The 25,000-nt window shown below is 35.2% G+C and overlaps 1 protein-coding gene across 4 annotated transcripts in view; it reads right to left on the reverse strand.

Moving 5' to 3' along the window:
- The window catches only part of LOC131434772 (homeobox protein araucan-like), a 179,626-nt gene that overhangs the window by 66,209 nt on the left and 88,417 nt on the right, over window positions 1-25,000 (reverse strand). The window contains exons 1-2 of one of the 4 annotated variants that reach the window (XM_058601866.1): window positions 20,774-21,006; window positions 19,694-20,486 (exon numbers count right to left, since the gene is read on the reverse strand). The exons of 1 other annotated variant lie outside the window; for it this stretch is intronic. In XM_058601866.1, coding sequence (XP_058457849.1) covers window positions 19,694-19,741 — 48 coding nt within the window. In that variant the 5' untranslated portion in view covers window positions 19,742-20,486; window positions 20,774-21,006. Of the gene's footprint in view, window positions 1-19,693; window positions 21,007-25,000 lie in introns of those variants that run through there. 2 more of the 4 variants (XM_058601865.1, XM_058601864.1) reach the window with 2 other exon arrangements.

A 25,000-nucleotide genomic window follows, 5' to 3' on the forward strand; every position in this document is an offset into this window, starting at 1 on the left:
TCTTTAGTCTTTAGTCTTTAGTCTTTAGTCTTTAGTCTTTAGTCTTTAGTCTTTAGTCTTTAGTCTTTAGTCTTTAGTCTTTAGTCTTTAGTCTTTAGTCTTTAGTCTTTAGTCTTTAGTCTTTAGTCTTTAGTCTTTAGTCTTTAGTCTTTAGTCTTTAGTCTTTAGTCTTTAGTCTTTAGTCTTTAGTCTTTAGTCTTTAGTCTTTAGTCTTTAGTCTTTAGTCTTTAGTCTTTAGTCTTTAGTCTTTAGTCTTTAGTCTTTAGTCTTTAGTCTTTAGTCTTTAGTCTTTAGTCTTTAGTCTTTAGTCTTTAGTCTTTAGTCTTTAGTCTTTAGTCTTTAGTCTTTAGTCTTTAGTCTTTAGTCTTTAGTCTTTAGTCTTTAGTCTTTAGTCTTTAGTCTTTAGTCTTTAGTCTTTAGTCTTTAGTCTTTAGTCTTTAGTCTTTAGTCTTTAGTCTTTAGTCTTTAGTCTTTAGTCTTTAGTCTTTAGTCTTTAGTCTTTAGTCTTTAGTCTTTAGTCTTTAGTCTTTAGTCTTTAGTCTTTAGTCTTTAGTCTTTAGTCTTTAGTCTTTAGTCTTTAGTCTTTAGTCTTTAGTCTTTAGTCTTTAGTCTTTAGTCTTTAGTCTTTAGTCTTTAGTCTTTAGTCTTTAGTCTTTAGTCTTTAGTCTTTAGTCTTTAGTCTTTAGTCTTTAGTCTTTAGTCTTTAGTCTTTAGTCTTTAGTCTTTAGTCTTTAGTCTTTAGTCTTTAGTCTTTAGTCTTTAGTCTTTAGTCTTTAGTCTTTAGTCTTTAGTCTTTAGTCTTTAGTCTTTAGTCTTTAGTCTTTAGTCTTTAGTCTTTAGTCTTTAGTCTTTAGTCTTTAGTCTTTAGTCTTTAGTCTTTAGTCTTTAGTCTTTAGTCTTTAGTCTTTAGTCTTTAGTCTTTAGTCTTTAGTCTTTAGTCTTTAGTCTTTAGTCTTTAGTCTTTAGTCTTTAGTCTTTAGTCTTTAGTCTTTAGTCTTTAGTCTTTAGTCTTTAGTCTTTAGTCTTTAGTCTTTAGTCTTTAGTCTTTAGTCTTTATTCTTTATCGCACAGATTCATAGTAAATATATCCCAAAATCTTACCGTTTCTCGATTCTCACTCAGTGCTGTTATTTTCAAACAACCAATGCGCAATGCTCGTACCAGTAACCCACTGCGTCAAAGACCGTTTCCCGGGGGAACGTTCGCTCACCTTGCCAGTTCCGTTATACCCATTCCAAATCCTTCATCGAAACTCCGGTTCAATTTCGGCAGCTTGTTTGTCTAATTCCCACATCACCTTCGTTTACCTTCTGTCATGGGGCTTCTCACCAGAAATTGTCCGCATCCTACTCGAGGGTATCCGTAGATGGTAGCATCTACCGACAAACAGTAACTGGCTTGGACGAAACGAAAAAAAAAGACCAGGCTGTCTTGAAACTGTGAAATTATTCGCGTCACACATCTTTGCACCCAATTTCTGACTTACTTAGGCGATGATGACAACCATGAACGACTCGTCAAGCCGGGAATCTTGGCGCGTAACATCATCATCATCAGGCCCATTGCAAGTGGCAAGACCAACATCATTGTATCATATGTGGCCATTCTTCCCTTACAGTACAACACGGCATAGCACAAACAGACACGGTAATGCGTACCATTTTCGAATGTGTTGTCGCCCATTCTATCTGGGTGCGGTGGTGGTGGAACCAACAGGCGAGAAACAAAAAATCTCATTAATTAATTATAATTTAAGATGAAATGAGCCATGCGAACTGAGTGGAAGGCGCAAACTCGAGATCCGTCAGCATCCACAGACCAGGCCCGGGGAATAAAGATGCTCTCTCAGTGCACCGCGGAGAATTAAAAATGTGACATATCAGAAATATGTTCTAATTGAATTTACTTCGAGCTTTTTACTGCTGTACATCAACTCGGTGGAGCCGAAATCCCATCTGACGTCGAGGTTTGATGTGGTGTAGAAGGATATAGCAGATGCTTACAGCACAAGGGACTGTCTGATGAATTCCAAGACAACTCGCCCGCCCGGAAATCTGTTAGCTGTACCTGACGAACGATACCGGTATTTCAATTTGCAAAGAAAAAAAACTGTGAAATGAGTTTGGCGAAGATACTCTTCAAAACCCATACCGTGTGTGGTAAGTCCATTGATCCAGTTACAAATAATAGTACACCCAAAACAATAAGCTCGAACAATTTAAGTTCGAAATTCACTGGAACTTTTGCTCTTGACATATTTTTTGAATTGTCTTTTACGATTTGACACAACCCTATATTTAATTGATAATGTTTTACAACGCCATAACACAGAATTTTCTTACGTTTTCGGTGCTGTTATTTTTTTTAGAATTACATGTGTTTTTGCAATGTACTTGGACAAAACCAAATCACGGATGAAAATATTCTACTGGTCTTTATCGCTTTTACCAGTCCAGAATTTAAGCATTCGGTCAGGATTTTGATTGAATAATACAAAAGGGGATACCGGGGCGAAAATGGTCATGGGATAAAAAATGTTTCTAAACGTATCTAAACAAATTTGGGCTCAGCAGCACAAAGATGTGCAAAGATTCCGAACCATCGAATGATTTGGACGAGTTCTACGTTTATTGGTACAAAATACTCAATAATCAGCGCTACAAAGTTTGCATTGAATGCTCCAACAGAGCTAACGTAGATTGTGCGCTAAAACGACAGCATTTTCACATGCGTGAATTGCTTCCCTGAGCTAGACAGTGGATCAGATTGTGGGTAAAATGTTTTTTGTTCATTTAAATTTTGGTCTTACTCAAAAAACAATTGACATTTATTTAACATATAATTTTGTCGTGAATACGACTTACTTTACTATGGGGTGCCTTTTCAAAATTTACCCTCTGAGAGAGTGATAAGTTTTCGATCGTGAATGTCTCTTGTTGTATCTAACGAATCAACATAATTTTTGCTACATGCCATCGGAAATATGATCACAATTTTATGATAAAATTTTCAGTTGTGTGACATAATCTCAAATAGTTCAATATTAAACTTTTCTGAAATGTTTCCTATAAACGAGTATCAAAGAGGATAATTCATAAGGCGCGTTTGCTTTTCTCGTATTTTTAAAGCTCATAGCTCAGTGATCTGTGAAAGGATTAATATAATCTAACTACCAATAGAATCAAAATTTTTCAACTTAAACGTGTATAGCAAAAGCATTGAAGTATTTGAATAGTACACTATTGAAAAACCTGTCTCATTTGAACCATGTCAACACCAGCCAATCAGAACGCGTTCTGAGGAAGAGAACAAAATATCTGCTGCTGTACAGCAAATCGTTCGCCAAAAAATGTTCCTAACAGTGTTTAATATCGTAGTGAGTTCCACAATTTGGTCCTTCTGAAAGGCAGGAATGAATCCTTCTTTCAATGAAATGCTAATCCGAAATGAAATAATCGTCATTAAAATACTGTATGCGGCTATTTTTATAGCCGTTAGGACCGCCCAATAGTAAAAAACCTTCAAACGAAATCACATAAAAAGAAACCTCTTAACAAAAATTGGATCCGTTTGGATTCTATCGCCACTGCTAGCAGATTTATTGTGTGTCGTTTGCAAAGCTAACAGTTGCTTGCATTGATGAAAAAACAACGAAAAGAGGACAACGATGGAGAGCATCACACAAAATCAGCCGTTCTAATGGCTCTAAAAGTTTTCTAAAGAACTATTAGGATTTCTTGCTCGCAAATCGAAGGTAAATATCCTCAGTTTAGTGCAAATCTAGAACAGTTTGATTAGATTTGTGCAGTTTTCGCTGTGTGAAATTCACAGTAATCGAGATCAAGTGAAGACTTCTTTGTTTTTGCGAAAAATGTGAAAAAGGCTTGCATAATTCATACAATTGATCAACTAATTGATATTCGGAAGTGTTAAGGAACATGTCAGTTGTTTTCGTATTCACTACATCCAGTTATGTCTCTGACACTACCCACCTGCCTTTTTTCTCATCATTTTCAATATTTATTTACTGAAATCAGTAATTTCAAGATAAATTTATATTGCACACAATATTTTGTCATTTCTGATTGCTTCCTGCGTCAAAATGTGAAGATATGTACCGCAAACCAAATGCGTTTTGTAACTGAAGGTTGTATCATACGAACAGTATATAACATTCCGAGTGAAAATATTATTTTTCGCACTATATTTTGCGCAAAACTAAAAGTAAAGAAAAGTGATTTTCGCCCCAGTCTCCCCTACATGTTAGAATATGTGAACAATTTTAAATAATTTGAGCGTTTCTGCACTATTGTTACATTCTCAGGAAATCAAATCGATGCTCAATCGAAGCTACTAACCTCCTACTAAATGTACCGCAATTATTTTTTTCCTCACGGGAAAATTGTATTCAATATTATCCCGATCAACAAGGGATAACACAATTGTATCTGGGGTTGTTTCGTTTTTTCTATCTAAATTAGTCACAATCTTGGCCTCGTTAATAGTTAAAATAACAAAAATTATAACTCAGTTTAACCTAGGTGATACCAAATTGTTACAAACCTTGATATGTAAATATCAATATTATATCTAAATTTGTTAAAAATTTAGCACGACTTTTCAGCTGTTATTACCCATTTTTTGAGGGGAAAGGCTTTTTCGTGCAAATCTAAAAATAGATTTCACGAAGTAAGATGAAATTGCATACCTTTAGGCGATTTGATTTGCGATAAAAAAAACATGAACAGTTAAGCGACTGGTTTCGAACCGGGAAGGTTTGAGTTGCCAACATACGCTACGATTGCATCGGGGCATGAGAACCAACTGAGGTTGGGAGGATACATTGGCATCATATAATAACTAGTGTAAGGCCATATTGCTACAAAAATAATCTATCGCTCTCCACCTCTTTCGTCGTTTCCTTCAAACCGGCATAGAAATGACAAAGGGGCTATTTTAGAACTATGAGCAAGCTTTTTTCTGGTACTGAAGAATAGTAGTAAATGAACGGAAATGATTAAATTCAGTGAAACAGAACTATCTTATAGAATCTGAGTAAATTAACTAATGAATGATAGTTTTTCAGTTTTTTCTTCTTTGTACCAAGAGGGCCGACATTCAATTCGAATCAGTTCGCTCGTTCAATTGAAGTAGTGAATTGTCTGTACGTGTATGTATGTCGATTGGCGGGTATATTTGTTCAAAATGTGCACTTAATTTTCCCGGAGATGGCTGAATCGATTTTCGTAAATTTGGATTAGAATAAAAATTCGTTTGAAAGTCAGTGAAAAATCAGAAGTGTATATTACATCGATTCGAATAGCAAGTTTTTATGATTGATGATCAACCCACTGCCTATTAGTCATATTAGTTTGCGATATCTGCAGCCAGAAGACTCGACAGTAATGTCAAAATTGAACTTTTATTCCAGTTTGATTGTTTGATATCTACCTAGATTGACTCACAGAAAAATGATTCTAATGGAAAGTCTCATAATGCGGGTCGGTCGCTTTAAACTCTACATTCAAATTTCGAATTCCAGCTGATGGTTCCGGATTGGAAGTAATCAATATACTACGAAATACGACTATCATAAATTTATCAGATATGGATAGATTGAACTTTTCAAATCGAAGTTATTATGGTGCATTAAATCATTTTTGTCTGATTCATGAATGAAAAATGTTCATGCAATGATATAGATGACAACGGGCAAAATTCGATATCTGCAAATCGTAGATCATATTAATTGATGACCTAACCAAGTCGTTTCGATTTTACTGATTTTTAATCCAAAGTGAAAAAAGTTATTCGATATTACTTTAGTTTGCTTTAGGCCATGATGGTATCATCAGCACCACTAAAGAACATTTTTCAATGTAGTATTAACAAAGTTTTTTATTTAGAACTACGTAAAAAATCATCAGATCAACATAACAGATCGGCTGAAAAGTTCGTATCGTTTCTATGAGAGGGCGCCACTAGAATTAAATCCATACCATTTTCAGTTAGTACCAACCTTCAAAAGATACGTGTATAAATTTGACAGCTGTCTGATTATTAGTTTGTGAGATATTGCATTTTGAGTGAAGCTACTTTTGTTATTGTGAAAAAAATGGAAAAAAAGGAATTTCGTGTGTTGATGAAACACTACTTTTTGATGAAAAAAAGTGCCGCCGATACCAAAAAATGGGTTGATGAGTGTTATCCAGACTCTGCACCGGGCGAAGTAACAATTCGTAAGTGGTTTTCAAAATTTCGTAATGGTCATATGAGCACCGAAGACGATGAACGCAGTGGACGTCCAAAAGAGGAAAAAAACGAATTTTGGCAAAAAAATGTGTGTTTCTATTTAACGATACGAACTTTTCAGCCGAACTGTTAGTATAAAGTACAGCAAGAACTAAACATAAATGTATACGAACTTTTCGAGATTTTTTTCTCTATTTTCAGTACATTCGGAATCCGTTAAACTTAAGTCGCTATTTTCAATCTGCAACTAAAAGACCTATAAATCGAGAAAGTTTTGAGCTGAGTTTAGATTTTGTTTCTGAGCCCAGTTTAGATTTTGTTTTCCGTTTATTGTAGCATCACTTTTCGGAAACAAAAATCCGCAACCGATAAAATTGAAGAATTTAAGCATTTATTTTACTCCAAGTTTGTGAAAATCATCTCTTAGGAAACATAGCATATTCAATTAACTGAGTCGTACGCTATATCCCTATTTTAAATATGTTTTAGTCGAGTTTAAAAGCGCAAAATCATCTTGAAAAATATTTATTTAATAGTTTAAAATTAATATTTGAATAAAAACTTTACACGATTTAAGCAGGAATTATTTAGGAACGTTCTCAAATTTAAAATTTAGGCTGTCATTTCAAAATCAAATATCAAATTATTGTTTTCAAAAGCATCTTCAGGTATGTGAAACTGGAAAAAATGTTTGTTACTGCTCTTTATTTAAGCATATCATTTTTCCGGTTGAAAGTCAAAAACATGATCGACAAAAGTGTTTGAACTCTTTTTTTTTTAATTCTCTAGTATAGTTTTACCAGAAATATAACGGCCCTTAATATAATATCTGGACTTGCTATAATCTTAATAAAATCTGAATGTTTGCTTCTGATGTGGAATAAAATTTATAACATAATGAGATATAAATATTAGGATCACCAATAATTTTGATAGAATCCTGTTATGCTTTGTTGATCGGGATGCCTTAACGATAAACATGCCCATATTTAGTATCTTATACACCATTTATCATCCAATCACTACCATCGCATCTTCTGGTTGACGACATCGGGACAGATTTCTCAGTGGCATTTGATAGAATACACCATCAAATCACAATTACTTAATTTTATAAACTTGACCGTAGTATTCTCAGTGAAATGTTGCTAACTATGATTTACTGATGACTTCAATAGAATATTTCATCAGATAAGGAAACAAGAAGATGCATATTTTTTATCAGTACTGTTGGACTTATTTGTCAAATGGTGTCACACCAACAGCATGGAACGAATCGACTCTTAATATTCCGTTTTATCTTTCTCTCGCAGACATCTCATAATCAGATATGACTTTATCTATCGCAAAATGATTCTGAACGAGAATACTCTTTGACGGACTTAGGAGTTATTCTTGAGTAAAAACTTGATTTCAAGAATTCAAACTTTTAGGCTTCACTTTTCGGATCACTAAATATTTCAAAAAAGCAAAGTCTTGGCATTACATTCCTTTCGTGGAATTTGGCCTTTCTGTTTCAACAGACTTCGCAGCCGATTCTTAGTGTACAGAATCATTGCATAGCTAGTACTATGGATCCTACTGACACTAAAAATCCTTCCAGGACGGGACTCGAACATATGACATGTAAGACCAGCGTCCTATGCATTGAACCGCCAATCCGGGACACTAAATATTTCAACAACATACATTTCTGGTAGATTCGAATACGCCGCTTTCGTTCGGTCAGCTTACAAGGATCAATGGCAACTCATTGATCGGGAATCGCTGTCTGTTTTGCGGGAAATTAGCGTGACGTTTCACAAAAACGTTAGAACAAAAAAAGTGATTTTTCAGGAGCCATCCAATTATTACTCGAGAAAATTGATGTAACTCGATCAAATGAAAAGCAGCAAAGCTGCTCAAAATAAAGTTTCTCACAACTTTATTGTACAACAAAATCATTTTTCAGTTCAATTAAGAAAGTTAGATTTCAAATTTCAATCTAAATGAGGACCACCCTAGCAACATTTTTCATCAAAAGGAGCGCCATTTGATTACAAACAACTTTTGTGAAGACACCAACTACAAAAAACTATTATTTAATAGTGAAAATATTTTTGTCACGCTAATTTCCTGTTTCGGACCACTGTGCATTGCTAGAGCCAACTAAGGATACAAAGAACCTCTTTCCTTCTCCTTTCCGAGATTCCTTATCATTTGAGTTATAGGAATATTTTTTTTTTTTTTTTTGTTAAACAGGTACAGCCAGGCCTGTACCCAAGACTTCATTTCTGGAGGGACCAGTTGACTTCACCAGTTCCGGAATCACCAGAAAAAGTAGTCAAAAACAACGGAATGGAACTCACACGAATTTCTCATATATTTCTTGGCTTAATATCCGTGTTATAATACCGTATAACACTTAATTCAATCGAGATTCAATCCAGAGTCCAGAAATACAGGGACAAAAATTCTAATCTACATTAGAAGTAACGATGCAATAAAAACAGAAAATTCTTCTTCACTTGGTTTACAACTGTTTCAATTTCAAGGTCTTGTTAGTTGGTTTTATACCAACTTGACATTATCGGTTTCCGGCTTTCCGGTTCCGGAAGTAACGACCAAAAAATCCAAAACAGAACGCACATAAATTTACCTAAGATGGTTTGGCCAACTTTCACAAATGATGAAAAGGATTCAAATAAAAGGTTTCATCAGAATCCGGCTTCTGGTTCCAGAAATACAGAATTTTGACTGCTAAAAATCTCAAACAAATATACAAGTTTATGATTCTTCGTTGACTTCTAATAGAGTTGAAGGAGTACTCGCCTTTTTGCAGGTTTCGATTGGTTGATGAGAGCACAGTGATACTCGTAACGTGGCAATTGAAGACGATTCAGCCAAGGCCGATGTGAACATGAGCTCAAACTGTAACTTTGTATTCAAGAATACTGCTTACTAGTGCAGGCAAAGCTAGCCATCGAGATTGATGCTCACGTTTTTAATAGTGAGAATTTTTCAGCCGGAAGTGTCATTATTGAGTATTTAAATAAAATTAGTATTACATTTCTTAACGTCCGTTTGTAGAGTACAATAACGCACAAGACTTGATGATTTTGCGATAGTTTTCAAGAGGTGGTCCAAGAAAGTTCCCTTACTCCGATTCGTGGAGCACGAAAAACATCTTATAAATATGTAGGTCATATTAGTTGATGGCCATACGAACTTCCTTTGGTTATTTTGGTTTCGGTTTCAGGTTTCGGAAATAGTGGTCTAAAATTCCACAATGAAATTCACATCAATTTCTCAGAGATGATTTGAGGTTTGGTATCAGGTGAGCAAGGATCTTTTCTACCCACTGAGCCAGGGGTGGAAATAAGCAAATTTTTTGATTCACAGTAAATAAAAATAGTCAGTATTATCTTTTCATATCACATATTATTTGAAGATATTATAATGAGTTTTGAAATGAATGAGTTTTGATAAGATATATTTTGGTTATTTTCAGAATTTTAAAAGGTCTTCAATTTCATTTCCCACAATTTAAAACATAATCTCAATTTTAGTTCTGTTACCCATTTTTTAATTCACGGTGTTCGAATTTTTGATTCACAATCGGAAATTTTGATTAACATTTTCATGCGCAAAATGGGCTAATTCCCACCTCTACATTGAGCCTTCGACTTCACTCCATTGTCAGGTAATCATTCTTTCCTCCGATGTATAATAATGGATTTAGCCAAACATGTATTCGAAGAGCGCTTGCGTTCGTCTTTTTTATTCCTAAATGGGTATGTGCGAGATCCACTGGCAGAATATCTTTCTCATCTGTAGAATCTTTCCGATCATCCAGTATAATTTAATGTATCATAATAATTGTCATTTATTTTACCCGCTGTTAACCTCTATTTTATGTAGTTTTGACACTATCAGCGGCAGTGGAAACGAAAACGAAACTCTTAAAACCACTATCTCACAGTGTAATCTTCAGGATCAACAGCCCTATAATATTTCATCAAACTTGTTTTTGTTTCCGTTATCAATTTCAGTAGGTGCCTGTGTACAGAAATATCTCAGGTTTTCATACCAAATTGTGTAAATTTACATCTTTTTAGAGCGACATAATGGAACATCAAAAATACTCATTGTTACATTTGATTTAACACATACATTACCTATCACAAGTTTGGGTCCGCTAATCAGTGGATTTTGTCAAGCAAGAGCGTCTTGCTACTAGCCAGTGATAAGGAGAGTGTAAAGTCGAGAGGTCACCCTTGCAAGACGCGTGGATCATAAGCATAAATATGTACTGAATTGTTGCATTCTATCGATGCGTTTAGTATCTATTACGTGTTACTCCCTTGTGTTTCAAAAACTCACTTCAAGATGACAAAATCAATTTCGAAAAACTTACAGTCCTTTAAAAGCTTTGAGAAGCTCAAAATACTAATGGCCGAGAATAAAATCCTATAAATGTTTTATTGAGACTATTTGAAGGATAAAAGGAAGGCTTTATCAAAACACTAGGTGGATTGAGAAGTACAAAAAGAGTATAATTAGTAAAATTTAATTAATAAAGATTCATTATCATACAGCACCACTTTTACGTATTCATGGGCCTGGGCAAGATTTATTTGTGTGCGATGACCCCTAACTAACTGAGTGACGTTTTGTTCTTTTGCTCGCTGGGTCTCATGAAGTGCTTTCAAGACCGAGGGCATATGGTTATTGTTATCGAGTAAAAATAGTGTCAATGCGTGTATTTCCTTCATACCCAAACCTACTCAACTTATTATTTTCTTCAAATCAAGTGTAAAAAAACTGGGAGCAACTAAGGACTATTGAGGTGGTGACTTAGGACTACTATTTTCAAGGATACAAAAACTCTACTGTTTTTATATATGCAGCTAAGCGACCGGAAATCCACTCCGAATGATCTAGAGTCATAGTCAAAAGTTTTTCCATGGTGATTTAACTCCAAAAATTAAAAAATAAACTGTTTATTATTATTTCGAATGTATTATCCTTACTATGGCGGTTTAAGACCACTCTTCTTTATAAGTATTTCAGACATCATTTGGATATTATGAATCGGTTGGTATGAAAGACGGTGAGATTTTATATCTTTTTGAGAAAGATATTAGAAAAGATCGACTCCAGAAGGCTTTTCCTGCTTTAAATAAAGATATAAAGAACACCTCAAGACTAAGTAAGATAAAGTAACATATTTCGAAGCCGAGGAAAAATAAACGTTCTAGAAAAACACATTTTAATTTAATCCAATTAACCGCTATAATACAAATGTACCTGTAAAATATCAATTCGCATAGTAAATTTTATATATCACAACAATAATTGAGACAATCGCATAAGTTGATTTGGAAAAATCATGTAGCTGCAGATTTAGGTTATTTTTAAAATATTCATTGTCCATTAACTTGTTTCTCACAATTTTCGTATGGAGCTCAAGATGCAATTGAACTTAAATTAAATGTTAGGAATATTGACCATCTCACCACAAGCCTGTCAACTGAGTTGCACATTTACATTGTAAAATGTTGGTCCTTGAAAAAGTCGATGTTTCATCATCTCCGAGTTACAGATGAATTTTAGTTCAACATTTGTGGCTCATAAAAAAAGAAAATGATTTCCATCAGTCCTAAACATATAAAATTTCATTCCGATGTATTGAGGTGACGGTCTCTCTTTCATCTCAGCTCCAGTAGTCATCTGCTGTATAGGTTCGATACATTGACTTTAAGAGTAAGATGAAAATAAGTGCATTCACTTCGTGTTTTCGCGTAGCTAAAATAGCAGTATAGCACAATTGTCGAAATATTTTTTCTGAGGCATGACTTCTTGGAGCCGAAGCGAAGTCGTATTCAATTTTATCACAATTTGTTGGCTGAAAGTGGAGTAATCCGCAAGCTCTATATACTAATTTAATTTCATTTATGAAGTTAGGTAAAAATTTACAAAAAAATATGTGTTGCTCTTTAGGAACAGTAATATTTTGCAAAAAAAGTTAAAAGTTAAAAGGCTCCCGACCCTGCTCTAATAAATATTTCTCAAAATCATCAAACTATAGGGTAACGGAATAATCATCTCATATACGAAAACCATTAGTTGTAGTGAAATCTGCTGTCTCTGTTCGATAGATTGGCCTAAAAGGTGAGATGAATATGGCGATTCTGATTCCTGAAGAGCAATATTGAACAATTTTCGAACTATTTTTTCAGCGGTATTGCTTCTTAGAGCCCAAGCAAAGATTTTGTATCAGATTTTATCACTATTCCTTGAATGAAAGTCGAGTGATCGGCAAAATAATATGGCGACTCTACTAATGAGATGCCTAATGGTACAATAGCCCTAATATGAATGCAAAATCGGGGTATTGCATTCCATTAGCGAAATTTTGACATTATGTTTCAACAGACTTCATAGCCAAATCTTAGCGTGCAGGACGATTGCACGGCAAGTGCTACGACCCTACTGTCGTTAAGAAAATACTACAAATATCTTGTAAAACCAGCGCCCTACGCATTGAATTATCAAGCCATTTTTATTAATCAAATTGCAATCTGACTTTTTTATATATTAATTTCTGAACTACACTTGCTCCCAAAAACTTTTCCGCAGATCTCTTGAATCGTAATGAGAAGTACACGCTTCATTGTACTAATTCTAAAATGAAAACACTACAGGATTAATCAAAGACTCATTCAAATCACGTATATATCAATACAATTAATTTACAATTAATTTATCAATACTGAAATTGATAAATATTTATATTAAACGAAACGCAACGGCACCTAAAGTCGCAAAGCACTGCGGGAGTTGGCAGACGCGACAGCTTGAACCGGAATGTTCGTAACGTGACTGCGAACACGATGGAAAGACACGAAGGAGTTTTTCAGTGAGCTTCATCGTACCGATTCGCACCCAACAATTTCGAAAAGCGACTACATAGTGCCTAATCAAATCATAATAAATAATCCCAATAATGACGAAAAACGGGAGCAGACTCAGAACGCATTCATGAGTGTCTCATACTTGAAAAATTTCTGGACTCGAAAAATTGTTGCATGTGTGAGAAGCCTGCAACGAGAGCGAAGGCGACGGGATGAGTAACATGATGCGAAAAATATGTGCGACCAACAGACGACGACCGTGTGCAGAGTGTAGAAATAGTCTGGCGACGGAGTTTGGGTGTCCTCAAGCGACGGGGTGCCTTGGACCACTCGCGTATGGTAGATGTAAGAAAAAGAGAGATAGATTGAGATGGCGTGAGATATATTGGAACTTGAAGCAACAGACCGTCGAAACACGAAAAATGATCTACAAAAAAGGAACAACCGAAAATCTCTAGCTGTGAATTGCTTTTTTTTATCGGGTATCTGTCCTCTTCCTATTTCCCTTACACTTGGGCAAACCTAATAGCCATAGCAAATACCGCACGATGACATAAGATAGGATCCTTTTTTTTTCTGCCAGTTCAAGTCTGTTGTTCATTGAGTATAAATTGGTTCATCCGTTACCTGATGCCAGCCGTCCACTCAGTCCGGGGCCCATGATGTCATCGCAGAACACGGATTCCATAAATGGCGCACGTTGCCCAACTTCCAGAGCCCTTAAATAAATATGTTAAATGTGTTTTGCTACTTCTGTTGATCTCGCCTGCCGGGGAGGCGAGCGAAAAAGTGTGACTTTCCATCTTCAAATTATTTACTTGCTTGCCTCCTTTTCGCCATGCTTCAGACAATAAAGGTATTTTTTTTGGGAATCGCATCAACCCGGCCAAGCCGCGGTTGCAATTGCAATTCAATATTGACAGTTCGGTGGTTAGCCAGCTGTATTTTTTTCTCTGTTCCGTCGTTGTCCCGTGGTATGTTGAAAGGTTTCGCAGAATGGCTATTCACTTAATGACAATTTCGATTCTTGGCAAATTCAATGGTTGAAATAGGGTAAATGAATGTATATTGAACTTCTATATTCAATTCATAATGGGAGATCAATGGGTAGAGTATGGTTTACTCTTACATCAACTGTATGGAATCAAGTGATAGTATCAAAAATGATTAATTGCATACGATATTGTTCTATAAAGTTCACATTAATTTAGCACAGTGTAATTATAGGCTGAACAACCAATTATACATCGTAATATCTCGACTCACGAATATAAATAAAATAAGGCTTACTTTTTATACAGGGATAACATGCATTTCGTTGTAATTTCGTGAAACTAGAAACCAAAAGTAAGCTCAAAAAACCCTATTTTCGAAAAGCTTCATTGCGTACTATTCGTGTAAATAAACCGAGAAAAATAGTTTAAAAAAAAATCACAAACATTAGAAAAATGTCACGGTTTGTGAGCTTCAACTGGACACATTTTCGGATTTTATATCACAAGCTTTGAAAGGTAAAACAAGCTACTGTGTCTGTTTTGATGTTTAATTTAGAATACTTACTGTGAAATCAACAACAATAAATAATTTAACATTCTCTTGCAGGATAATTTGAGTGAATAATAAGATGCTCATAAATGAAACGTCGTATTTTATGCAAATCTATATTCGAGAGCATGTAAAATTGTGTGATTCGAAAATTAGATGATTTGAAATCGAATCAAACAAAAGGCAGAAGATCGATAGCAGCAGCGCGATTTGTACCGAGAACCATCAGATCACGAAGCATGTCAGTTAATCGACTGAACCACAGAAGCCCATACCTACTTGATGAATAATTGATACAAATAAATCCTTGCAGCGGCACATGGTAGCCGAATGTAAATTACACTCGCAGCCTGTAAAATTCTGTACGAGTGGAATATTGCGTTCATTGAAAAGTCAAGTAGTTATAAATTGTATCATTTGTAGAACTATGTCACCTACAAAATTCATATTTTTGTCGTTTTTGCTTGATGCCAAACCTAACCCAATTTCCACCATAACTGCGTTCAATAAACTGAGATTCGAATTAGTTTAAAACCTAGTTCTTCAATCGGTTTTTCTCACACTCCCGTTGCTGAGTACGAACACAACACAACTTCATGAAAAGTGTTTGTTAGATGAAACTACCTTGGTTCAAGCGAAAACGACATTGAATTATAAAAACACTCATATAGGTGCTGACATATTGAAATCGTTTTTCTATCATTCATTATCGACCAGCGGATAAAACTAGTGATGAGCCATATGTCGTACCTATTTGGTTTCATTAATCCTTTTTGTAATTTATATGATGTTAGAATTCTTATGTATAAAGTAAATTATATTAGATATACCATAAAGTTTTGTGTTTAATTACATTTTTGATATGAATTTAAAGCAGTCGTATTCAATACGACTGCTTTAAATTCATATTAAAAATGCACTTCTTATTTTTGATATTGAAGTTAGTTAATTAATATTTACTTGAAAATTAAGCCTACATATTTATTAAGGAATAGAGTTGGAGGAAAAAATTTAAGACAGAATTAAATGGTAATTTTCGTGAAAGTTAAAATGTTATGATGTTAACAATATTCTAGAAAAACTCCAGCCTGAAACTCGTCGTAGCGGAGTTACATTTTCATCCATTCAATTTAATTTAGTTTCAAACGGATGGAATTTTCCAATCATATGTTCGACTTGAATAATCCATATTTCCACCATCAATAATGTACGTGTCGTTTGAAAAATGCTCCGCTTCATTTGAAACTTTACCAGTGTAATCACTGTAATCACTCAGAAAACAACATTTTGAACCAAAAACCGAAAGGACGAGTTTCATATATCATTCGACTGAATTTGTCGAGATCAGAAAATATCTGGCTGTATGTGTGTGTATGTGTCAAAATGTGTACTTAGCTTTCTTAGAAATGGCTTAATTGACTTTCACGAACTTAGATTCAAATGAAAGGTCGCATGATCCCATAATTCATTGTTGAATTTTATCCAAATTCGACTTCCGGGTTCCGAATGACAAGGGTAAAAAATTACAACAATGTGGACGATTTTTGCCAGATACACTAAGGCTTAAAAAAAACCCTGTTATTTTACATCTTATTAGATGCACAGATGCACATAAATAGAGCGTCGCAGTTCACGCAAATTTACGTCGAAGAACATTTAATATTGTGTCTAAAACTCCATGCATGAAATTCGTTGAAATAAAAAAGAATACTGATAGCAACCGCCGCGACTTGAACCAAGAATCATTGGATCGCAAAGTACGTCTGTTAATCGACTGAGCCACAGAAGAATGCATCTGCTTGACTGGTAAAAGGAGCATTTAAATTCATACAGTCGCACCTGCTAGCAGAATACAAGTTACAGTCGAAACCAGTAAAATTCAAGCTATTCTAACATTAAGTCATTACAAATAAAATTTTCCGTCATTTGACAACTTAGGTCTTTATGAATTACATCGTATGAGGAATTAAGTCACCTGTAAAATTCAAATTTTTTTAGAGTGCAGTTTTCACAAGCTTGGATTTAAAGTATTGAGTGGATTGAGTATCCAGACTCATGAAACAAAGAACCTAAATCGAGACGGTTTCTTACTAAATTACATCTTTACTTGAATTGAATTTCGGAGTCTTCCGAACACTGTTTCCGGTGTTTCCGGAATTAAAAATCGGCGATTGATGTAGTCAAAGAGAAATTCACCACCAACTAACAAGTTTTTAAAAATGCGTACAATTTTCAGACCAGTTTTGAAGATTTCGTTATTATCTTGCTACGTCAAAGTGTTCGAAAAAAGAAATATTAAACAGATCTGCTGAATTAACCGATCTACTGAATGATTTTAGGGAATTCACTGTTTTCGGGTTGGGTTGCGGGTTCAAATATCTGAATTTCGAAACCGCAAGTTGCATACGGATGAAATTCGATGGTCTATGGAATCGTGAGTCACGATTATTTTTAATTATTTACTGAAATTTCATCTATAACACAACACAGACCAAAAATATCTCAATATTTGAATTACGAAGTATTGCTTTGAAGTGCAATTAGTTTTCTGATTTGTCGAACAAAAGTTATGATTGGTTAGTTCTCATTTTGATTTTTTTTTCATTCGAACAAAACGAAATCATAATAAGCTGCATTTTTTTGCAAGCTGCTCAAGCCCAGGTGGACTGTGTGAAAGGCATCGACTTACCCATCACGCTATACTCGTCCCCTTACTAATTTACTTACTAACAGCAGTCTTTGCTAAACTACTTGAAAAATGCATGTTTTCCTTTAAATATTTGCTTTAAAAAAGTCTGCAAATTCTATATTATGTACAAGAATCCGTGTTTTGACGAGCTAATTTTAATTAATCTTCTGTTTCAACTAACTCAAAAAACAAACAGTTATGTGCCCTAAGCACAAACGGGATAACCCCTAAATGATCAGAAAACAATATTTCATTCCAACTAACAGCTATAATTCGAGCATTCGAATATGATTCCAGGGAATCAAGACGAAGTCCATTTCAAACAAACAACATACCATAAATAGTATAAAATATGTTGCTGGAGTGATGGTAGTTAAATTTATTCCTGGCGTGATTTGGCTCACTGTGTATGTTGTTGCTGCGTTATGAATCGCAGTGTGAATTTTTTAATAGATTTTTCAATGGAGATTGTAGTAAATGAGCGTTATTTATTCTTGTTGTAATCTCTAGCGAGAAAACAGGTTGCGCATTTGACAAGCTAGAACTAGCTGATAAACGAAATAGTAAACTAGGATAGAAAAACTGACACCTTATAACTATACATTAAGTTAGTACATAAAGCAATAAGATGCATTACAAATAATTCAGGAGACATAAAAACGATTTTTTATTTATTTATTTAAATTATAATGTTAATTTTCTGATTCTTGGCTTTTTGTATTGTAAGTTATGCTGAATCACGAAAAAACCTAATCTTAGTTAAATAAGATATTTAACGGTTTGCTAATATTAAACTAATACATTGCGATAATAAAATAAAAAGTGCTCACGCAGGAAATTTTTATCCCAACATCATAAGCTGAAAACGATGGCCAATTTTTTTGTCAATCTTTTTAAGTCTAGGAAAAACTTCGTTGGTAAAAAATGCGCCATACTAAATCTTTAGAATTTTTAAATATAACAACATCGATCAAATAGTTTTATGTTCACCGTATAGCCAATAAAAAATGAAAAAGAAGAACATTCGAAATTGAAACTTATTGTTAGAAACATATTATAAACATACACAGATAAAAATCTATTTACATGTACATATTTGGAACAAGAAATATAAAGTTACTTCCCAGATCTTCATTTTTCAATATACTCCTAAAGTAAAACTAAACGTAAATTAATATATACTGGAGAGCCATAGATGTACAAGTTTATTAGTTGCATTGTGCTGCCATCGATACCAGTTTTATTCTTTTTTCAGTCATGAATGTTGCCAATTCTATGTCTAACCAATTCACCATGAAAATGTGTTCCAAATACTGTGATTCGCAACAAGCTAGGATAGCAAAATCATCAACAAATAAATATCCGAGACTATGGATTGAAAACCTTGAAAAATAATTATTTCTATAAATTATAATAATACTTATAAATAAGAGTAAAAATCATCGATATTTCGGTTTAGTAAACACATTTCCATACAACATACCGATCGGTAGATTGTACATGAAAAAAGCAACAAATCAGTTTAATTTTTAATTGAAAATAATGTTTAGACCATAAATTCAATATCAAGGATAACAATCGAATCATTAACCATGCCCCAAACTACACGTGTTGCCAATATTGATTCTGGGCCAAAAGGAATCAAAGCACAAACTAGAATAATGCATACTAAAATAATTTTTTTATTCAATTATATAAGTCTAGAAGCACACAGCTTAAACTCTAAGATGCCAAGGACAACTAAAAATAAAAGTTTACTTTCGATGAAATAATAAGTTCATATATGGCCGTTGGTAATTACAGGTACCCCTACACGATGAAAACCGAGTGAGGAGAATGTAGGTTTTTATCACGAAATTCGGTTCAGAGAAAAATGTAATTACTTAGATGAGCTTGATGTTATTATGAACATCAAATCACCAAAATTTTGTTGTTAAAAAATGATTTTTTTCATTACAGTGATTACTGAGCGTGGTACTGGTAATAGGTAAAATCAAGTAAAATGATATGTGAGTGAAGTGAGAACAATAGTAAGTGCCTATATCTAAAAATTATCAGTGGCATGATTGTGTCAACATCCTTACTTCAAACACAAGTAATCTAAACATAATCTTGTTCTATCCACTCAAAATGGCATGTAGAAACAACATTTTCTAAATCCAGACAAATCACATCCGATCATGCATAAACAAATGTCACGCAAATACGGACTAACTAACCAAAACCAGTGTTCAAACAAAAATCCAAACATCAGATTCGATCATGAAACCATTTGACAGAACTTCCCTGCTCCGTACATGCTTTAACCTACCTGACTTGCCGACGGATATGTGTAACCAAATTGAGCATACGCGGCCATATTATCTGAAATCGTCCTGTGAGAGTGAGAGGGAGAGAGCGATTGTGTACACTCCCGGTTTCACCTTCTGTAGCGCTGAAGATCCTGTAGTCGGAATGTTTCACTAGACACTTCGGTTACGTACTCGTGGCCATTAAAAGAACCAATTTAGGAACGATTTTTGCCGTGATTTTCACTACACTGTCACGGATGCGATCGGGTTTCTTTATTATTGCGCTGTACAGCCGATAAATGATTATTATTCACTTATTATTCTTTTTTAATAAAAGAACAAAACAACACAAGGAAATAGAAGTTGAAATGATCCTCAAACGTTCACATAGGATGCACTAAATGCTTTGACGATTGCATAGCACTGCAACCTAAAATGACCCTTCTGTTATGCTCCGTTATAACAACTGCTAGAGCACCACGTTAGGCAGGAGCTGAAAGGTGTTCTTGCAAGAGCCAACATGTTGTTCATGAGATGTGTTCCGTCGTTCTTTTGTTATGCTACGAAAAACTAACTAAACACTGTGATCTCGGTGTTTACTTCAGAAGATATCAGCATAACACCATCACCACAGCATGTGATTCCACTTGCGGGACACACTTATTTTGCACCAACCATGAAAACTTCAGTTTTCCATCTCAGACACAAAAAACAATGTCGGTCCAGAATTGAAAATGTTTTATTACAACATCAATAATAATTGTCTTTTATGTCCTTACAACATTGTGTTACTTGTTCATTTTTGCATTCATCCTGAGAAAAACAAAAAGCAGACAATTCTAGCGTCCTATGTACACTACACTGCACGTGAAACACAACGAACGGAAAAAGTAAATTCCGAGAAAACTAACAAAAACTGTAAATAACTGAAAATATCGTCCCGGTAAGCTACAACTTTTCACTGGGTTCGGTTTCCAAAGCCGCGAGTGTCTGAGAGTTTCCAGTTTGCACAAGCCCGATCCTAGTAATCCACTGAGCGGCACACACGGAAAAAAGAACAAGAGCAATACCATTCGTGTGCATTCGCCTTACTCACTTACTCATGGCTCACTGCGATTTTTTTTCACCCACTCTTTCACTCTCCGCGGCCGACTCTCACACACCTCATCGATACGGTTTTCCACCGCCGTCGATGACACACGCGCGACGCTTTTCCTGCCTGTCAACCTCGAGAGCGGAAAAATCAAAACAATCCCGTTCTGTGTGAGCGCACGACGAAATTCGAGCAGGTGAAAAATCTCGCTTCCTCTGCGTAGCAACGATGCGCACTTGTTCACGTTTTAGCAGTAACTGAATTACAATATCGAAAAACTTGTCCCCGCTCTGGTTGTATGCGATCAGGGGATAGTGCTGCCGAAACCGGTTCGCACGCTAAAGATAATGGCTAAGGGGCGTCAGAAACGAACCAATAGACAACATGTATATAGCATCAGGACACGCCTTTTTATGATAAATTGAACAAAATAGTGGCACATTGCCGGCAAAATTCAAGCGTAGTGGAGAGCAAAGAGGAAAAAATACTATATAAGCTCCGCCTTTTTTCGAGCATATGGTGGGGAAAGCGCATGTTACTCTCTTTTTCTCTCTCGTACTTACTCGATCTCCACGGCGCACACTGTGCTCATAATGATGGAACCAAAAATATACGATTACAACTTCAAAAAATTTTCTTCGATTTCCTTGTCCTTATTACAACCCTGGCCGTATGAAACGAAAACAAAGAGCATGCTCCAAATTTCGCCCCATCCCTACAGAGTTCCCTCCTTTCTGTGGGTGGGAAAAATCGTCCTTCCGGCTCATTCGAAATTTGTCCTTTTCTTCCACACAAACAAGCTCTGGCATGGGGGCATATCATCGGAGCGGTTGCTGCTTGATGGTTACCTGAGGTATGGATTCGCTCCAGTCCGTTGACTCCGTTGCATTCCGGTCGACAAAAGGACGAGAGTGATTGCTGATTATACGATAGCCGGAAGGATGAATGTTTCCCTTCGGGGTGCAGAATCCTTCCTGGACTACTCTCTGAGATTGGCATAAGCTGATCCTGCCTATAAGTTAGACGAAAGAACGCATGGAACGATACACAATATCCCTTCTCGCATTGCCCTCGAAATCATCAAGTCCTTGCTTGTAAGGATTTGTCACAAACGAAGACCATTGTTGGATTTATCCTGCCCTACTTGCTTTCCCCCCTCACGGTGCAAGTGCCAATCTTTTGTGGAGGCTTTGGTCGACTGCTCAGGTCCTTATGTTTGCACCATTGTTGACAATGACAAGCGCTCTCGTTATCAAACAACAAGGACTGAACCAGAGACAGAGATAGCTAGTACTGAAAAGTAAGCATGCGAATGAGAGAGAGAGAGAGAGAGAGAGAGTACGGGAGGAGAAGCATTTATGCTGGAAGACCCGGAAAAGGAGAAAATCTAGCGGAACGACAATTTTTAAATTGAACATGTGTACATTTATCCTATTTGTATCCTCTTTTCCTATCCCCTGCTTGCGCGAAGTGTATCTTGTGGACTTCACTTTTTTATTTATTTTCGAATTGTTATTTTTTCCTCCTTAGGGAACTATCGGAGATGTGGTTTACGATGTGTATCACTGCTAGGTAGCAGTTTTGTTATTTAGCCACGGTTGATGAATTTATCGTTTTGCGAAGATAGTTAATCAACCAGTCCCCAGTATTTTATTAAAACGTTAAACAAAATACATTTCAATCAGCTAGGTGATAGTGATCTGATAAAATTTATTGCATTTTTGAAATTGATTGGTTGGTAAAGCGGTAAACATTTGAGAAATCGATGTGATTTAAGAATACTTTTCTGACATATATAACTTGTAGTTTGTAGGAAATCGAACAATGGTAATAAATCATTCCAAATTGATTTTTTGGTTTTGTTACATAAAGAAAAATCTTGTAAGCCTGAAACGAAGAGCATAAAATACCTACTTAGTGTTACAAAAGAACAACTAACGCGACTACGATTAATGCTCTTGATTCAAAAATTTTGTTGAGAATTCTCAATATTTGAATAAATTTCAAGATTTCGGTATTATAAAATACAAAGAACAGAAACACAATTAAAACAATTACAAAAAAAAACAGTACATTAAATTTTCTTTGAAAAATTTTCTGGTTCCAGATAGGGATTGTAAGTGATAGTTTTGACAGATTTCGACTTCTTGTTTGTTGTGGGCAATTCATTGATTAAATTTCAGATGCAACTGAAACAATATTCAAAATTATATGAAAATGCTTTTATGGTGCATTAGGTGACCTGATTTTCTTTCTCTTGTTAGTTTAAAAAGAGGTATTCAATGTCTCTAATAGGCCCGATTCAGAAGGTACCACTTGTATTATTCCACTGTTCAAATTCATTGTAAATTCCCCTTAAACCAACCTTAACTTAAAATAAGTGCCTTGAGATAGGATGTTTTCAATTAACGACACATATTCCAAATACCCAAACGGATAGGGTAATATATGGTTGGAAGCACCCCCAAGTAGCAAACATTGTGCTTGTATCGTATTCCTAAATTTTTCGCGAAGCAATTGTGCAATTGGAAAAGAGTAACATGTGTAACAAGTTTCTTGTTTGAAATATTCAATATTAGTAATATTTGTTAGCCCGCACCGGGCCCTGTCAGCTTAAAGAGGCTCCAGCCTTCAGTTCAACTACGCCATCTCATGCCATCACATTGAACATGTATGTCAATTGTATGGGTGCACAGTGCTGCTATTTTGTCGAGCACGAATCTGTATTTGCCCACATATAAAAGTACCATTTGATCAGCGTTATAAACTATTCCATGTATAATCCACATTATATTCTTGAACGTTTGACGATACCTGGTATAGTTAGTTTTTAGTATTTGTTTATGCGGGAAGTGAAAACCGGGTATGAAACTGTGCAAATAAACATATTATAAAATCAGTTAAGGGGGAATAGGTTGTAATGGATGAAAAAATTACCATTTTGCGATTTTTTTAGATCTAGGTAAATTCATATAATCATTACAAAAAGAAAATTAAAATGCTTTGCATAATACAAAGCATCATTCGAACAGCTTGTTTTTCGTGGAAAAATATTGAGAAATGAGTCGGTAAAAGTAATCATGATTTGTGGTTTCTACTGTATCTCAGCGCAAAATTATCACATGTCAAAAAATGCAAGCAGCATAGTTGTAGTGGATGTTTTTCTAGACCTCTACGGTTTTATTTAATATTTCTTAGAACTTTTTGTGGGTATTTAAAGTCAAAGCTGCGATTTTTTCATTTTTTTGCTGTAAAACCTCCCTAAAGTAAGAATAAACGAAACGAAAATCGTTGGGACTGGGTGAACCTTATATGAACTGTGAAAGTCGACTTTGGAATTGAAGCCCAAAAGGCTGAATACCATTCGACTAAGTCCGTCGAGTACGAAAAATTTCTGTCCGTGAATGTATATGTGCGTAAGTAGCATAACTCTTTCCACAGATAGCGGATCTAATTTTCACAAACTTAGATTCTAATGAAAGGTTTTGTGGTTTCATGCAAGATAAGTGAATTTTGTTTGAATCCGACTTCCGGTTCCGGAATTATAGGGTTAAGTGCGAATAAAAATAAAATTAGGCTCACTACCTTTTCTCGGAGACGGCAGAACCGATTTTTACAAATTTGAATTTAAATGTCTTCTGGTCCTATACAAAATTCCTAAAGTTTTGTTTGAGCCCCATTTCCGTGCACTACCTTTTCTCGGAGATCGCTGAACACAAACTTAGATTCAAATGAAAGGTTTTAAGATCCCATAGAAAATTTCTAGGCTGATTAGTGTAAAAATTTCGATAGCGTGACCGATAATTAGGTTCAAATGAATGGTGATCCTAGACATAACTTCTGAATTTCATGCGACTTCCGGCTCCGGAATTATATGATAAAGAGTGTTGAATATTTCAAACAGTTATACAGGGGCAGTGAAGCAAATCCATTCCGGCTATACAAATTTCTGGTTCCGGAAGCACCGAAAATAATGGTCACAAATTTTAAAACGGAACTAACTCACTTTTCTCAGCGATGGTTTGACCAATTTAAAAAACTTAGGTCTTATACAGTCATTCGAAACTCGTGAATTTCGGATCTGAATTCCAGTTTCAGAATTACAAGTTGGTGAGTGTGAAAACTTTCAAACCATCTTATTAAGCGCACCGATACGTACATGCGGTGGTACGGAATAAGAAAACACAACACAGCACGAAGCACGCTGTGTGCGATGTTCGATTTAGTTCCCTCG

This window comes from Malaya genurostris, chromosome 3, assembly GCF_030247185.1.
Source record: "Malaya genurostris strain Urasoe2022 chromosome 3, Malgen_1.1, whole genome shotgun sequence".
NCBI classification, from domain to species: domain Eukaryota; kingdom Metazoa; phylum Arthropoda; class Insecta; order Diptera; family Culicidae; genus Malaya; species Malaya genurostris.